Source organism: Pezoporus occidentalis, unplaced genomic scaffold, assembly GCF_034315485.1.
Source record: "Pezoporus occidentalis ecotype Australia unplaced genomic scaffold, CSIRO_AGI_Poc_V1 ctg83, whole genome shotgun sequence".
NCBI lineage: Eukaryota > Metazoa > Chordata > Aves > Psittaciformes > Psittacidae > Pezoporus > Pezoporus occidentalis.
The window spans coordinates 3678527-3696464 of NW_026916192.1; the positions used below are offsets into that span (position 1 = coordinate 3678527).

The window sequence follows — 17938 nt, forward strand, 5'->3', positions numbered from 1 at the left end:
TCATGCAAATGACTGGCATGTGGGCACAGCTGCTGGGAGGAGGCCTGGCCTGGGTCAGCTGCCAGCATGGCTGTGGGGATGTGCCCAGGACAAGGTCTGGTCCCCCATGGCTTCTCCCACCCTTGGAACCTGCACCAAGCAGATGGTGCTGCCGGGGCTGCCCTGCCAAAACCATCCAGCTCTTACCACTCCTCCCTGCATCCCTGTGGCTGCACATTGCCACACCACAGCTCTTACACCAGCATTGTGACTACCCACCTCATGCCCACCCAGGGCTCTCATTGCCCGGAGCAGTGCTGAGCTGCCTGGGGCAAGCTTGCTCCATGCCAGAACAACGTAAGGCACAGGGTGCAGGTGTAAAAGGATGCTCTTACAGCTGCACTGCCAAGCAATGCAATGAAATAAGGAAGAAAACAACAGAAAACACTTTTAAGTAATTGCAAGTGATTTAAGCACTTGTCCTGTGCTACCCTGACCAGGAACCACTGCCTCTCAGCCGTGCTCATGCACTGCATTTAAATCTTGCCCTCTAACACAGCAACCCATCAGGCTCTTCCCACTATCCTAGCCTAGCACCAGGCCAAGGAAGCACTTGAGCTCCTATTCAGGGGGCCACAAGCTTCTCCTGCCACCTGCCATTGCAACCCCACTTCCACCTGGGAAGCTGGATGGCAGATGTCATTGTGCTGCCTGGCCACGGTTTCAGTTGGGTTTACAAACAGGAAGGCGGCAGGTTGAGCTGTTGTTTTGATGTGGTTGTGTCTTGAAACGAGCTCAGAGCAAAACCGAGTGGGATCTGGGAATGGCATTCGGCAGCAGCAGGCTGGGCATTGCTGCCTGCGCCCTCGCTTCCCGGCTGGTTTGGCCGCCCTTCAGGAAATCAGAGTCAGCTAAATGGAAAATCATCACTCTTCTCATTTCAAAATGCACTGGACATATGGCTTTTGTCAACAGCAAATTAATTTTTAGAAGCCTTGGCCTTCCTGTTAAGCAGGCCCTTGGTAAAAACAAAAAGCCAACGTTTGGCAGTGTTGGACCCAGGCAGAAGCACTGCCTGAGGATGGGCATCCCAACACCATGGAGCCAGCTGCTCCCAGCACTCACATCCACCTCCCAAGTCTTCCTTCCCCTTTCTTTTCCCTCTCAGAAAGACTCATGACAGGGAGAAAGAAGAATTGCTGAATGATCTCCGATGGTGCAGTACTTCAAAGGCCAGGCTGTGCTCCCTGCCAGCGCCGTGCTGGATGCGGCGCTCAGCTCTTACTCCTTTGGCAGCTCCACGGCTGTATCCAGATAGTAATTACTTAAAAAGGAAATAAATGTTACCCACAGGGCTATAAGCAAAACCCTGGGCAGGATGAACAGAGCCCCACCAGGATCTGCATGCTCACACAGTATGAGGAAGGGAGGAATGAGCCGTTTCCATTCATCAAAGCGGGGTGTTTACTCCGAGGCCTATCGATGACATTAGACCTGCCCACCGTGCGCCTTTAAGTTCACAGGGCAGCTGATCAGACACAGTGCTGAACTGCGTTTGCTTTCACTCTACAGCACCCTGATCCCCAGGATGACTTCAGGCATCATCACTTTCAACGGCAATAAACGCAGGCACTTCCTGGCACCGGTTCTGCTGTAGCCTTTAGGGAGATGAACTAGAAAACAGGCAGGAGCAAATAGGATAATTTTATTTACTTTTAAAACTGATAGTTTGTAATGGTCAATATTTGAAAACCAAATTTCCAGATCAAGCTGGCTGGGTTAAGTCAAATGCAGCCACCTCACCAATGCAAAGGAGCCGGCCCGGGCACTACTGGACCCTTGAAGAGGAGCAGGCTCTGGCAGACCTCTATTCAATTCTGGAAAAAAACCTTCATCTAAGCAAATAAGAAGGAAAGTGATACCCTGAGGATTCTGGGATGAGACCAGATCTCAGCTGTCCTTGTTTCCACTGGAGCTGCATCAGGAGGGAGGCACTTTACAGCCTCTGCTCTACACACACCATGCATGAGCAAGTGCCCCAGTGCTGGGTACGAGCACTGGGGACCGCACTGCTCTGGTGCAATGCTCCAGGAGCTCAAAAACCCCCTTGGTGACTTGGGATGTGCAGAACAAGTAACAGCATATGGGACGTGCTGCAAAGGATGGGGGCACCCATGGAATGGTGGGTCAGGATGCACCACAGGACACACGCTCCCATGCGCCCTGGAATGCTCATGGGTGAAGGCCCAGCAGAGGCAATGGGAAAGCACTCCCTAATGGACTCCAGCCAAGCAAACATGGTACCATACAGTACTGGATAATTTTAAAAGTTAAAATAGTTTATTGCTGTTCTTTGTAGAAATGCACTTAACTTACATCGTCCGTTCTCTTCCTTTTTTTGGCTGTTGGACTGGAGGCATAAAAAGGTTACGTTTACCCATTTGTTCAATGACCTAACACCTTTCTCTCTTTTGCATCACTCATGGTATTCTCCTAAGTTTCACTGGCCAACAGCCCCAGATCTCTTTTACATAAATACTGTAAATGTCTCCATAGGTTGCAGCATTGTAACAAAAGATCTACCAAAGTAGACAAAATGTTCGGTATTCTTGGTTGGTTTTTTGCATTTAAAAATATACCTAAATTTGAGATAATCTTAACAGAGTAACAATTACAATAAGAAAATAGTACAGTGCGCTGACTAAAGGAATATTCTGCTCTCCTTCAAGCCAATATTCCCTTTTGCATGTTGAAGTGATTCAGCAATTACTTAAGAACTTTTACCTACATACAATAATTTAGTAAAATGAGAATTAAACAAGGCAGATACTACTCTTCTTCTGTCTGCAATTCACAGCTCATGCGATTAAAATCGCAATAAATATTAAAAAATAGTTTTTCTTTTTTTTTTCTTTTTCTTCTTTTCTGTAAGGCATCTCTGAGTATTACAAAGTTTTTGTACAACCAAAAAATAAGATTGCTTTTTTCCATGTTCTCCAAGTACCTCTGTACCTCAACAGTAAATGGGAGGATCGTAGGTTTGATGAGGAAGGGCAGGCTGATGGGATAGGGGCGGAAAGAAGACCATGGATGATGGAAGCAGACCAGCAGACCACGATGTGTGCAAGAATCTGTAGCTCTCCTGTGGAACATTTCAGTCACTTTCAGAACATCTTCAAGACAGTATCTGTCCAGATTGGGGTGGAAAAAGAAAATACAAACAAAAAACCTAACCAGAAGTCCATTTTTGTAAGCACAGTCAGACTGCAAGGGTTTGGGTTTGCCCTTAACACTATAAATAGCTTAGATATTGATATGCACCTACAGAAAGGGAATAAAGGGACAGGGTGATTTTTTTCCTTCCTTTTTCTGTTTTGATTCTTTTACCAGGTTTTTCTGTTGTTGCTTTTGTTGTCCCAGTCGTATCCTTCCATTGTAAGAGATTGTCCCAGGCAGCAGGGCCCTTATTGCATGCGGTCAGGCTGCAGCTGCTGGGGCTGGTACTGCACGAAGGCGGTGGCGGGTGCTGCAGGGTTGCTGGCGGTGATGGGGGGCTGGACCGTGCCTGTGTATCCATATCCCACAAACCCGGCAGCGGGAGAGGCAGCGTAGGGATACTGATCGTAGGCAGCTGTGGTGTACTGGGAATAGGCTTGGCTGGCGGTGGTGTAGTCGATGTAGGGAGAAGTGATGGACTGCACGGGGGTAGGGATCACCACGCTGGGCTGGATGATAGCTTGGGGGTAAACATAGTGAGGCGTGAGTCTGTGGAGGCAACAGGAGAGAGTTAGCAAGGGGCTGGGCTCCCTCCAACCTGCATGTTCCCCTTTTTACTCCCCCAAATTCATGTGCATCAGCCACAAACACAGTGCTGCCCCCTTAAGTGAGGGGTGCTGCTCAGGGTGGAGGGAATGAAAAGCAAAACACTCTTACACCGAAGGGTGGAAGTAGCGCAAGGTGAAGCATGGACTGCAAGAACGGACAACATCCTGGGCTCCGTGTCTTGTTCCTCCCACTATCCAGGCCACCAGTCCCCAAGATAAACTCCCTGGATGGCTACAACACAGCCGCTGCCTGACTGGCTCACCAAATCTCCCTCGTCCCTGCCTATCCCTGCCTGCACTGGCAGCATTACTGCCTCCTACAGCCTCCAGGTCCGTGCTCCCCACCACTACCCAAACCCTGGTGGAGGCTCCAGAGGACCCACAGCCCATGGGGCACTTCCAGGCACCAGGAACACTCCTCTGCTCATCCCACATGGTGTGTCCCATCAGGGATGAACACTGTCCCTGCACCATAGCCATGGGCCTTCCAGCTTGCCAGCTGTTATCAGTGCTACACATTTAAGCCTGTTTCCATAACACTGAATGTTTAGGGCAATGCTACAGGGTGTTTGTTGTAAAACATAAGAGATTAATGCTGGTTTTCTTCCCTTCAATAACACTCACCAGTAGCGACTGTGCCAGCAGTCCCCAGTGCACCAGTGATGCTCGTGTGCCCGTAAGCTTATACGTCCAGGCTCTGTGGCCAGCCAGCCCTGCCATTTCCTCTGCCTTTCAATGGAGCTCCTAAAGTGCTGCTTTTCATCAGCCAGTTTGCCCCTGCCCTGAGTTAGCTGTGCTGCTGAGAGGAACTGAGCACCACTAGTCAATTAAAGTCCATAGATCTGAAGATCATTAATGCAGGACTGCCCATTAATTTGATTGATAAAAACTGCTAAAGAGAAGGAAAGGGAAAAGAAAAACCACCCAAAACCCCCAAAAAAGCAGCAAAATGAAAGAGCTGTATTTTCCTAAGGACCTCCAACAAGTCAGGCCTCAAACAAGATAAAAAACTGTATTAACCAGAAGGTTTAGGTCCATCCACACAAATTGCCATAGGCCAGATGAAAACAAGCAATTGCACATCAATGCAGAGTGCAAATGGTATCTGCCTGCACAGCCCATAGCAGCACAGAGCTCCAACGTGCACAGGCTTGACACAGTTGGGGCTTGTTTAAGAAACAGGGGTGAGCAGACTGGTCCCAGCAAATGGCACGTGGCCACTGACAGATCAGAGCCACGTGCATCAAGAAGTGCACTCTGGGGAAAGGGTCCCTTTGGTGGCTGCTTGCTAAACCACAACAGACAACAGCACGAACCAGAACCCATCCTCTGGAGGGCTCGTTCCAGCCCGCCTCCAAACCCAGCTCGTTTTGGCAAACAGAAAACCCCAAGGTAACTGCAGAGCGCTCATGCAGATTCAGACGCTCCGGGGGTTTGTGTGTGGATGTGTGTGACAGCACAGTTCCAAACACAACCACTGCTAAAAGGCTCCCACAAGCTCTTCACAAGGCCTGTACGTGCCCACACTGCTCTTTAGAGCCAAGCTCAACTGCTACAGAGAGGGTATCTTGCCCACTCATCCATCTCTGGGGTTGGAAGCTCCAGGACTCTGGTGCTTATGGGGACTCACAGCAAGGGACTGGCCACTTCTGCTGGGTGGGTCACTGGCCACCCTCATTCCACCCAAGCGTCCATCCTAGGTCTCAGCTACCACATACAGTATACTGGGTTTCACGTGGGGCTGGTCCCTCCAGTCCAGCCAAATGAGGCTATTCTCATTGGCTTTGCCACCAGCACCAGATGGTTTAAGCTGCTCTTCAGGCAGGAGAAAGGCTCCTCACAAACAAGTGTTCATCTGAACCAAGTTTTCTCTCCATTTCCCACTCACATACACACTATGGTTTTTCTTGAGGCAATTTGCATGATGAGAGAATTATTTTTCTCTTCCCTGCACACAGCAACACCACCTCTGAAGTCAGGGTCCTTAGATATAACAAGGCTAGCCCCAAAGGGGCAGCACCAAGGAGGATGGATGGTGGGAAGCAGCACCTCAGCCTTGGGCTGATTAAGTGCGAGACCATCTCCAGAGGCCAGAGCCATCCCTGGCATAGTACAGAGAGAGGGGCCTTGCAGTCGTTCAGTCCATAAATGCACCATACCCAGTATCACCCTGTGACTAACAAGAATGAGATGAGGCAGCAGAGAGTGACTGGATCACTTTTGGTTTAGCTCTGATGCAAGTTGAGGCTGCCACAACTGAATCAGAGCTAGAGCTTATGCATCAGTTCAGACCAAGGGCACCCATGTCCCCCACAGCAGGCAGCAGCAGCAGATGCCTCTGCTGAGGAGCTGGGCCTAGTGCCGTGCTTGGTCACTTGGGGTTTGTTTCCTTTATTTTGTTTTAAAGAACACAGAGGTGCAGTGCTGCTGTCTTGGCGGACCAGGGGCTGGGAAAAGGCTCTGCAGAGGCATTCCCTGGCATTAGCCCATGGAGCAATAGGAGTGGACCCCATGCACACCTCTTGCTCTACCCCCTTGTAAATCAGCAGCTCAGACAACAGCCTGCATCCCAGATTGGTGATGGGATGCTCTGGCTGCCTGTTGCTTCTCCCCATATGTAGTGTCCCACTGCTGGGTTCCTGCTGCTCCAGGGCTTGATCAATTTAAAACCACCCCACAAATGCAACAAAGCCACACGCACAATCCTGACGCTCAGGATGAGCCACACAACACCCATCAGCAGGAGCAGAGGAGGGCCCTGCACTTCTCCTGCACACAGGCTTTCAGCCTGCGCCTGCAAAGCAACCAGCAGGATGGTCCAAGAGCCTTCAAGCAATCCAGCCTGAGCATCATCCTGTTTGAACAGCAATGCAGGCCACCCCCCAATGTCCCCTGCTGCCACCCAACTGCTCTTCAGAGCCAGCCCACCCCATGCAAAGGGACACAGGGTGAGTGAATGCCCCCAGCTCATCCCTGAGAGACTCCACACACCAGCTTTGCTTTCATGTGTACAGCTCCTCCAGTGCAGCTCCTGCGGTGTATGCAAGAGCAAATCCATGATATCCTGCACTACTATTTCTTTTTCAGCACAGAAAAATTCCAGCTCTTCAATGCTACTTTGAATAAAAAGCACCATTAGCTAGAAATACAGTAAGTGCTCCTCTACTGTATCCAGAAATACATCCCAGCCCAATACATACACACGTGCATATCACACACCATGGTTTACTGCACTAGAAAAATCACACTCGGCAACTGCAGAATGCACTTCTATGTAAAAGGGAAGGTTCTTTTGGCCTGTGGGATGTCAACAATTTAGCCAGAAGTTTCTATCGAGATATTATGCAGTTGGGACTTCTGAATTAGGTGGACAGATGGCAACTCATGGATCAAAATGCACAATCCAAGGTAAGGTCACTTTGATGACTTGCAGCTACAGACAAAACAAAACAGTGCAGGGCAATAAAGTTCCCTGCAGGCTGTATTTAACATCCAGACTTAAAGTCCTTAAATATATTCCCCCCTGCCATAATTTCTGAAGATGATTTTTGGAGGTTTTTTTGACCTGTTCTTCTAGAAAGCAGCAAACTCTAATCCGAATTTCTAGAGAATGAGTCACATCTGTGTGTTTTAAGATGCCTTTCCCTCCCTTCCTCCCTGCAGTTTTCCTCCATCCCCCACAACGGGCCCTGCCAGCCAGAGGAGAACTTCATCTAGAACACGCACAGTGTGAATGTAAAACGTCAACCAAGCCATCAGCCATTGCCACCATACATCAGAGTCACTCCACGAGCAGATGTATGAGATGTTGTGATTAATCACAGGCAAAGGCCACCAAATGCAATCAGTGCGGACAAACCTAAGTCTAGAGCCAGCAGTGGCCACAGCAGGGACTCGGGATGGGTGTTGCAGTGCAGGAGGGCACATGGGATCACCACACTAGCCCACGTTCCTGACTATGAGGCACAATGGCAGCCAAAATTGGAAGACATAGAACAAAAGAGATGGTTACAGAGCCCCTGGCAGAGGAGACACGGGCTCGGCTTCTGCTCTTGCTGTGCAAAACACAAAGGACAGAGCAAAGCAGCAAGTTTTTGGTGCAGCCCTAAAACCTGTTCTCCCCATCACACTGCACTGGTGGGGCTGCTGGGGGTGAGCTGCAGGGCAGGGGAGGTTGGTGGGCAGCCAGGAAGAAGGGAACAGTCAGATGGCCATGTGTCCCACACCTCTTCCCAATGGCAAGGAAGAAGAACGAGCTAACCAGGCCCTCTCCCTCAACATCAGCTCTATCTGGTAGAGCTCATCTCGGAGGCACTTCATATATTTGATCTTTACCTATCAGATTTACAGCTAAAATGAGTTTTAGCTGCACTTTCTCAGCTCTCCCCCGTCCTGCAGGGCTTCCTATGCATGAGCAGCTCTCGCAAGCTGTACAGGCCTGGGAGAGCAGCAAAGAGGAGTTCCTGACCCCCTTGATCTCTACCAGCCATGCTGGGAGCTGGTGTCATTGCTCCTGTAGATGTAGGAGATAACTGCAACCCTCTGTCAAGAGGCACAGCATCACACAAGCACTTGGGAAGCAAGGAGGCGCACAGAGCTCTTGGCAGTCTTGCAGAGATCAGGACACAAATGCCACTGCCACGACCAGGCTTTTATTCCTTAAAGGATAAAGGAACAGAGCCCTTTGTGTCTGCCAGCGAAGGCACAAATTCTGGCATTTGACTCCAGGAATTTGGCCTCCATTTCCACTAGAGTTTACCCATTAGCTGCTACAGGGACACCCACACTGCCACAACACGTGGTGCTGTGCTCCAGTTGGTAGGTGGTACTGCATAATGAGCTGAGCACAGCCAGAGCTGACCATGACAGCAACCTGACAACTACCTCTGGTCAAGCAACACCTCCCACCACAGCCTGGAGGAGAGATCTGAAGATGTATTTTGGAGTGGGTTCCAAGAGCACCAGGCAGAAGCAGCTCTGGGAAGCACATCCCAGCAGCACTGGAGAGCAGCAGCAGACCAGGAGCTCTACACCTCAGAGCTGGTGATGCACAGACATATCCTGATGTGATTCCCACCCCAAGATGTCATTCCTGAAGGACACTCCCAAGCCAGCAAGGACTGGAGCCATTTTAAGCAGTGGAGCCATTTTAAGCAGTGGCAACATGCACCATAAGGGCCCTAGCCACAATGGCAGGCTGTAGGAACACAAGGAATTCAGGACCTGTTCTCAAATCCAGACATGATGAGGAGGAGCTACAGGCTGAAGCATGGCCAGGGCAGTCCCTGCCTGCCAACAAATGAGGAGATCACAGAGTTTATCCACCAGCAATTTGGTGTGGATCAGGACATTCATTGTGCCCCATCATCCATCATCATCCACTGACATGGGCTGGGTTTCAACTACTGGTATGACAAACTTCCCAACCCTGAAGTGCTCCTACTAAAGCTGATTTAAACATGCATTGCAATGGCAATGACTTCTGCCTCACCAGCCAGCTCAAAGTAAGACAAGGATGAACCCTGCAGCTCTATTGTACAGTGTTTATCCTCCCTACTACAGTATGATACAAACACAGAATAGCAAACGAACACCATCTCTGCTCATCTTGTAACTAATTTGCCTGTCTGCTGCTTATGCTCCTGTGGCCCTCTGAGGAGATTTACACAGCAGCCTATGCAAAGAGGTACACAGCTGAGCTTCCTGCTTCCCTGTTGGGACCAGACATCACCACACTTGTGGCAATTGCCAAGGAACAACCTGCCACAACAGACTGTCCCAGGCTGGAATCAGAAGAAGACAAAGTGAGTATGGTGCAGCATCCAGTGATAACTGGTTGCTGAGCCAATCAAAAACGTTGCTCGAGAAGCATTAATGCCAGCTGGAGGGTACAAGCGCAATCCATTATTTCAATTTTTTTTCATTTTGGCAGGAGAGAAAAAACTTAAGGAACTGGAGGAACTGCAGTAGTGAGAACCTATCATAGCCCAACAACATCAGCATTTTCGTGTTGGTGCATCTTGACTTCACAATGCAACAAACTAATGGCCCATAGCAGAGGAAGGTGGATCCCACAAAAACCGAGTAAAAAGAAATGCAATCAACACCTTCCCCACAGCCAGTGCAGGGGTGTGGGGGAAAATAAACCAACAACAAAACAAAAGTGTTTTAAAAAGAGGTTGCCAGCTACAGATGAGAGTACATCTTCTCACTAAGATCCAATCCTTTTTCTTAGCATAACCCAGAGCCCGGGATCAACATGCTGAGCTCTACCACGAGTTAACCAGGCTCAACAACTTACAGCTTTATCCTCTCCATCTGCTTTCCCCACACCCAAAGGAAAAAGGAAACAAAAAAAAAAAGTTAATCCCAAACAAAGCATGTTGGGCCAGACCAAGAATAGTTTTGGAGAAGCAGGCTGAAAAACACTCAGGTAGCAGGAGATAACATCTGCCCGAAACAAGAGCCATCTGGCACTGAGGAAAAAGCCACATGGAAGTTAATCCGCAACTAGTCAGCTATCCAGAGGAGGAAAAACCCCTCCCCTTTCAAGTTATCAGCACAGCCAAACCAGAAATTAACTGACAGGAGAAACGGAAAATGCTTCACACCAGTACACTACAGGAGCCAGAGCCCTTCATCTGCAGTGTGAGAAACAAAGGACGATGCAGGATTCACCCTGTCCATGCAAGAGAAAAACCCAGGAAGCCCCAGGAATTCTACCTTAAACTAAGCTTTCCAATTTTCTTCTATAATTTGGAGAAAACCAAAGGCTGCAGAAACATCTCTTGAAGTCTTCTCAACTACCCGACAACTTGTGGCATCATCTGTATTAAATGGGCTACTTCCAACTGTTTAACAGGTTTACTTTACACATGATCCCGTTCAGTGACTTTTAATTGAAACCGTCCACACATTTGATGTATGACAAATTCTCCTGGATAAACAAAGTATTTTGAAGTTGAATTATTTAGCTATAGAATAAGTGATGACATATCTATTTTTGACAGAAGAAAGCCTACACTGATGAAACAAGTGACTTCCCGGCCAACAAAGAAATTCCCTTTTAAGAGGTTCCGTGATGTCTACCGCCAGCTGTGCCTTTGTTGCTCTAGAGCATCTAAGACATCTCTCTCCACACACCTTCCTGCAAGCAGGAATCCTAGGGCGGCTGCAAGCCTGCCCCTGGCATGGCTATCCCAGCCTCTGCTGCTTTGGCAAGAGCAGAGCCAGCAGCAGCTCAGCTATGATACAGGAGCGCTGAAATGCTCAAAGCTGGCAACAGGGAAATTGCAGGGGACAGCATGATCCTGTTTACAGGATTAAGAGACCAAGAAACAGGAGACTCAGTTTTAACTCCAAGGTCCATGACTTTCCATCTTTTGTGATCATGGAGTATATTTAGCTCTGGTATGTAGCTTGCTCCCATCCGTGGGGAACAAGTTCTTCATATAAGTCATATTTAGAAGTGACCCAGTGTCCTTGCTACCAAATTATCAGCACAACAACTGTCTAGCTCCCTCACTGGTGTCCTCAGCTCAGAGGCAGGCCAGCCAGAGCCACATTTATCATTCAAATTACTGGGCATGTGTTTAATACTGCAGAGTTAGGGACTGGTATGCCTGCAGCTGTGCAAAGGAAAGATGAGATCAAGTACAAGCTGGATCACTCTAAGAATTCAGACACATGCACCAATCTGCCACACTGGGACTATGTGGCACCAGCCAGACCAGAACAGGAGAATTTTGCATCTGCCGCTCCCCAGCTCCTTTGGTCTCTGCTGCTATGGAGGCTGCTCTTGTACTGGCAAGGATGAAGAGCAAATCCACCGAGGGCAATGGAATCATACAGAGAAGGCAGCACAACTCATGTGCTGTAAAAACAAAGCTAGAGCCAGCTCAGCCTGGCTCTTCACCACAGGCAGGCTTGTGCCCTGACTGCACTGGAATGGCACATGGCACCCTTTACCCAGAGCCTGTCCCCTGCAAAAGGTCTACTACTGCCTTGAGCTTGATGCCCCTTACACAGCCAAGTGTAAGGTCAGTGTATCAGACCATGCTCTCCTTTCTTATTGTTCTATGGACCTATACTACATGCAGGACACGAGCAAATTGTGCCCCTAACCGTAACACATTATACACCAAGCCGTTGGGTCTGACACCAGTGTTTGCCAGCTTGAGGCAGATATTCAGGAAGATTTCCAAAGCCACCTGATCTGCTTATAAATACACGTCTACTCTAAATAAATAAGTAAAAGAGCTCTTTCTGGATGACAACATTTGGTCTGAAGAGCAGTACCCATGCCCGAGAACTAGCAGCTGCAGCCATTTGGGAAACGGATTTGGATGTTTCTTAGGAAATTCCCCCCCACCCCCCGAAAAAAAAAAGCTTTCATGTTACAGGCACACGACAAACAACAGGTGCCGGGAGCACATCCATCCCATGGGAGCTGCCTGGGGTCCAGGGCAGGCCAACTTTGAGCAAGTGGGAGCAGGGAATGCCAGCTGACAGGGGCTGAGCAGAGCACAGCCAGTGTGTGCCCTTTTATAAACATAACCACAGAAAAGATGAAAGTTTGTTTTATTTTTAACCCAATAGTGAAGGTTTAGGGATATACAGCTGCAAGGGGGGCGGGCAGACACAAAGGGACTTTCTTCACTTCCGAAATGCAGCAGCATCAACACATGAAATTTCAGAGATTTAACTCTTCCCAATGCTGCCCGACACCAGAATCAGGGGGCTGCTAAAACAAGCAGCTACGCAAGGATGGGCAGCAGGGTCTGTGGAGCAGCAATGGAAAGAGCTGGATCCTGCTACACGAGACAGCTGTATGTTTCCAAGGGCTCAGTCACTGGTAGATCTCCCACACAGATAGCTCCTCTGCTGAGGCACAGCCACAGGAATGCATCTGCCATACGCTGCTCATGTCCACAGCAGCGAGTACAGCAAGTACAGAGGAGAATGAGGGAATCCCTGCTCCCTGTACAGACTTAAACCTGTCTCCACACCAGATTCTCAGGGGAGAGAACCAAGACAGAGGCACAAAAACATTTGCCACATCACAATGTACTCCTGTTTGAGCAGTCTGCGCAGTTGCTCCTAGCAGCTGCCAAGAACTTTCAATATGTTTCTGAAGATTTCATAAAAGGGACACTGCTGCAGTAATAAAGTAACGGTGTTTGGGGGGAGAGGGTCTCCCCCTTCTCTGGTCCCATAAACACAGCTCTGTGCTGGCCGGGAGCTGCAGGAGCACACCAGCATTACACCCTCCAAGCACAGCACACACTGTTAGCTCCAGGCTGGCGCTGCTTCCCTAAACTCAGAAGCCAGATCTCCAGCTCACCCTGACACAGACACATCCTTTGCCTTGCCTTACTATAAAGATCTCTGGTTACTACAATCTAGAGAATACTTTTCAAAGGAGGATTTACTACCGACTCCATGCTGTCTGCTGGGCAAGTGCCTCCCCTGCCAGGACAACAGGAGGAAGGAGAGAGGCTCTTCACGGTTTCTCTTTCTGTTCCACATACCCCAGGCAGTATTTACAGCCCCATTTGGGTGCCTGGAGCTGGGGGGGGGAGGGGGGGTAGCCTTCAGTTTATAAATAATCCTCACTGATGTTTAAGTAATTTTCATAGTTTCCATTCATTTCATGTTTCACCAAAACCTGCATTTTGTGGCTTGATAGCTGGAATACAGCTGGCTTTCCCCATTTAACTACCTAGCAGTTGATGGGCTCATTCATTTCTTCTTTGCCAAGTCCAGCTTGCACACCTAGCACCCACGTCCCATAACAATCATCTTTTGGAAACCACATGCCAACCCCTGTGCACAAGCATTTTACAAAGACAGGAACTGCAGGAGGGAGAGCCTGGCAACATCTCAGTGGCAAACCCACTGAGAGCCATTGAGCTTGAGTTTGGTAGGGACCCACTCAGCATAGCGCAGAGCTAACTGACAGCAGCAATTCAGTGAAGCTTCCAAAGACAGACAGCCAGATCCTGATAAACTCTTCATCTACCCTCAAATCCCACAGAGGGCTGAGGAAATTGTGAGTTCAAGAAAATGCAAGAATGGAGCCTGGCAGGCTCTTAATTTTGTTGAGACAAAGAGGAAACCTGGAGCCAAGCTCTACTGCTTGACTGAGCACCTGATGCTTTGCTCAGAAGCCAGAGCAGCCCCCGTCATGGTATTCAGGTGAACAGCTTTTTGCCCAACCCATGTTTCCAGTGACTGCGCTGCAGCAATAACTGCGTGCAATGAAATTCTCATCTACTGATGCTTGCAAATGATGATATATAATCCCCTGCCTCCAGCCCTCCAGTCTCCTGGTTCCTGTCTCTTGGCAACTGATAAATAATTTATAGCGCTCTCTGCTGTATGTGCTAACTGTAGCTCTGCTGGTTTAATCTTGAAACCAATGCCTAAGATCTGGAACAGTAACTGTTTAGCTCACAAGGAACACGTAGTCAGTTGATCAACACTCCTCTGTATGTGAAACTAAAACCAAACTGTTCAAAACCTCTGTTTTCCTGAGCTGCACCCACAGGAACAGCAGATTATCTGCACTGGGGGCAGGCATGGGCTGGTGCTCCTGCCAACACAAGGAGTTTAACATGCTTCACCATTTTGCTCTTTTCTGTTCACATGCTTGGAAAAGCCTGAACAGGCTGGTTTTACCGTCCACTCTTGTGCACCCCTGCGCAATTTGGAAAGGCTCTGGGATTCACATCTCAAAGGCACCACTGCTGCTTACTTTGGGGGCTCAGGAAACTATTATAGCTCCCGTGAAAGGATTGCTATTAAAAGGCAGCATCTTGCCTACATGGACTACTGTGCACACATGAGAAGAAAAAAAGAGACTCTTCATTTCATGACAGATGTTCTTCGACTCTTTCCAACAGAGCCGTAACCACACATGAACACTGGCATGTTTGAACCGTACACAACACGCGCACACTGGGTGTGCACTATTGTGGCAACACAGCCTCTCACATCCATAAACTCATTGGAATGAGATTACCCAGGCAGTTGGCAACTGCAGCCACAAGGGCAGAGGACTGAAAGTTTCTGTTTTGTTGCTAGCAGATTTTTTCTTTAGAAAAAAACCACCTACCCCAAAACCCATGGGCAGAGAGCAGGAAAGGGATGAAGTATTCCTGCTGACAAAGGCCAAAATCCCATCTATTTCTATGAGAGGCACACAAAACCCACAACAGAGCGGTGCTCAAAAGCTGTAAAAAATGCACCTTTCTAAATGCCCTTAGAAAATAATAATAAAAACCCCCTATCAATATTCACTTTCTGAAACGGTGTAAAAAAAGAACGGCATCAATCATTAAACAGTTAAATGAAGGCAGTATGACAGTCACTATTGTTCTCGTGAAGCACACTTGTCTTTTGCCGAGCAGCTGCCAGATCCTATTAGATGTATAAAAAGAGGACTTTTCTAACCGAGTAGGGATGGTATAAGCTATTGAAAACAGCAGACAAAAGCCCACTTTTACAGACTATTCAAGCCTTGTATAACATCTGTCCAAAATCAATTTTTGACCTAATGTTACTTTCATTAAGTAACAGACTTTGTTTCTAATGCAATTTGTTTTCTAGGATAAAACTGTATCCTAAGCATTATTACGTGGGAAATGGCACGGAGGGAGTAGGAGATCTTATTTGAGACACATGAGAACAGAATTTGCTTAATTGTTTTGACACCTTAAGTACTATAATAGAGAAACTATTTTCCATTTATTTGAATTCTTGAAGTTGGCAAAGCAGCAAGTAATGCACTGGGTTTATTATGACTAAGATTTACTGAGGATAAAGGAGAATCTTTGGGAATTACATTAAAGCTGACAAAGGCACAAAACCTCCGAAATCTTCACCAGAAATGAAGTACTCTGAGCATTAACAACAGCTGCTGAAACTGTCCACTCTTGATGGCTAAAAGGATTATTTCACGCATTTTAAAGCATGAGGAAGTTGATTCATGAATTTGATTTCAAACAGACTGTTAAGAACCATTTGCACTTACCCAAAGGGTCTCTGAATGAAGGCTGGATGTAGCTGCTGCACACCTATGGTAAAACCTAAAACATGTTCAGAAAAGAGAGAAATATTAATGAACGGCATCCACTGAACCATCTGCATTCAGCTCTTAATACACATGCATAATTCCACCTCGGACCACAGTACATGCATTTTATCTGCTATTCATGTGAGCAAATTTAGAGCCCCATTTAGAAGCAAGTTAATTTTAATATGTGTATGTGATACACAGGAGCAGCAGATGGGAATTCTGATTAAAGATGGGTGTGAAAGTGCTCTTATTGAACAGACAATGGGGTATCGTGCCTCATTTTACACACTGGGTACTGCGGTCATTAAACCAAAGAGCAGAAGATGAACTGGATTTTACTGTTAATATGGATGTAGTGAAGGGGTAACAGGAAAATGGACTAGTTTTAACTCAGTTATATGAACTTGGATGCATAACACTAGTGTAGCAGGTATGAGTAACATGATATGGAAGAGATAACTGGACTGGACAGTGTCCTCAGTCAACAATCAGAACTACGAATGATAAGCACACATTGCCAGATCAGATGAACCCAGCCTGAGTAACTAGTTCCTTGTCTTACAAGTTATTCTAATAGAGATGGGATCTCCTGGGTGCCTCACCAGTTTGAATACTCCTTGGTTTTGCTCCCAAATAGGCCAGGTTCACATTCGCTTTCCTGCCATCAATGATGGGGTTTGGGTCTTTGCATGCTCTTTCAGCTGCAGCTCTGTCTGCCATAGTCACCTAGAGAGAAACAACAGCCTTGTTTGTAGCACCAGCACTTTGTAAGCACTCCAGCAACAAGCACTACGTGGAGTTTATTTATTGTCCTATTTTGAATCGGGAGCTGAACTCCACTTGCTGCGGTCTCAAGACGGGAAGAGCTCCTGGTAACCTGATGGATAAGAGGGTTCCCCCCTCGCCAAGCTACCCCGCTGTGCTTACACCAGCCGGTCTCCCCCGCCTCCTCACTCGTGCTGTTCTACGGGGCTGGCGGCGCCCAGGGCTGAGGGGAGCGGGCAGGCGATGCACCGCAAGGCTGAGCCGGCACCGGCGGACGGAGGTGCTGAAACGCGCGGCGCAGGGGGCTTCGGTCCAGGGACCCCCACCCCAGCCATTGTCCCGACACACGCACAGCCGCGACGGGACGGGCGGCAGCACCGAGCCGCTCACAGCGGGAACCAACGCCAGCCCCTGCCCGGGGCCGGGAGCGGAGCGCGGCGGGGACACCGAGGCACGGCGCGGCGCGGCACTTACAAAGCCGTATCCCCGGGATTTGCCGGTCTGCCGGTCGGTGATCACCACCGCCTCCTCGATGTCCCCGAAGACCTCGAAGTACTTCCTGAGGGAGGAGTCGGTGGTGTGGTAGGGCAGCCCCCCGACGAAGATCTTGGTGAAGGTGGTGTCCTTCTGCACGGTGTGCATGGTGCCGGGCGCGGCCGGCCCCTGCCGGCATCCACCCCGCGCCGCCGGCCACGACAAGAAACCTCCCCCCGCGGCGGCCGAAGGGAGCGGAGTCGGAAGCTGGGTCCCGGGGGCCTACAGCCGGCTCATGGCCGCGCTTTGTGCCGGGAGCGCGGGCGGCCCCGCGCCCTCCCGCCCGCACCGGTGAGTAGCGGCCGCCCGCCGCCGCCGCCGCCCTTTGTAGGGCCGCGCCCGCCCCGCCCCGCCCCGCCGCCGCGCAGGGGCGCTCGGGGCGCGTAGTCCGGCTCCGAGCCCGGCGGGGCGCTGCGGACGCGGCGGCCGTGGGGGGACTGTGAGGGGCCCCCGGCGCTGCCCCTGGAGCAGCAGCGGAGCCGCCGCGCACCGCGGCCGCCTCCCCCCCCCCCCCCCCCCCGAGCATCGGGACTCCTGAGGGCATCGGAGCCGCCGCCGGGCCCCGCGGACCCCCGCGACAACGGGGGGCAGCCCCTCGGGATGAGCCTGCCCCAGACTACAAGTCCCGGCGGCTCCCGGGGAGCGGCTACAAACGCCGCGGGCATACGGGGACGTGGGGGGAGGCGAGGGTAGTGCTGCGGTGGGAGCCCGCCAAAGGAGCCCGCCTCGGGTGGGGGCTCTTTACTCCCCCTTCCCG

The 17938-nt window shown here is 49.7% G+C and overlaps 2 protein-coding genes across 2 annotated transcripts in view; one reads left to right on the forward strand and one right to left on the reverse strand.

Moving 5' to 3' along the window:
- LOC134156177 (uncharacterized) overlaps positions 1-17938 on the forward strand; it is a 165448-nt gene that overhangs the window by 6843 nt on the left and 140667 nt on the right. The window lies entirely within an intron of this gene.
- Positions 2298-17491, reverse strand: RBM38 (RNA binding motif protein 38). The gene is made up of 4 exons (XM_062604021.1): positions 17122-17491; positions 16485-16608; positions 15838-15892; positions 2298-3744 (listed from the first exon to the last, which is right to left on the reverse strand). The coding sequence occupies exons 1-4, from the start codon at positions 17287-17289 to the stop codon at positions 3444-3446; spliced, it is 648 nt and encodes a 215-aa protein (XP_062460005.1). The 5' UTR covers positions 17290-17491; the 3' UTR covers positions 2298-3443.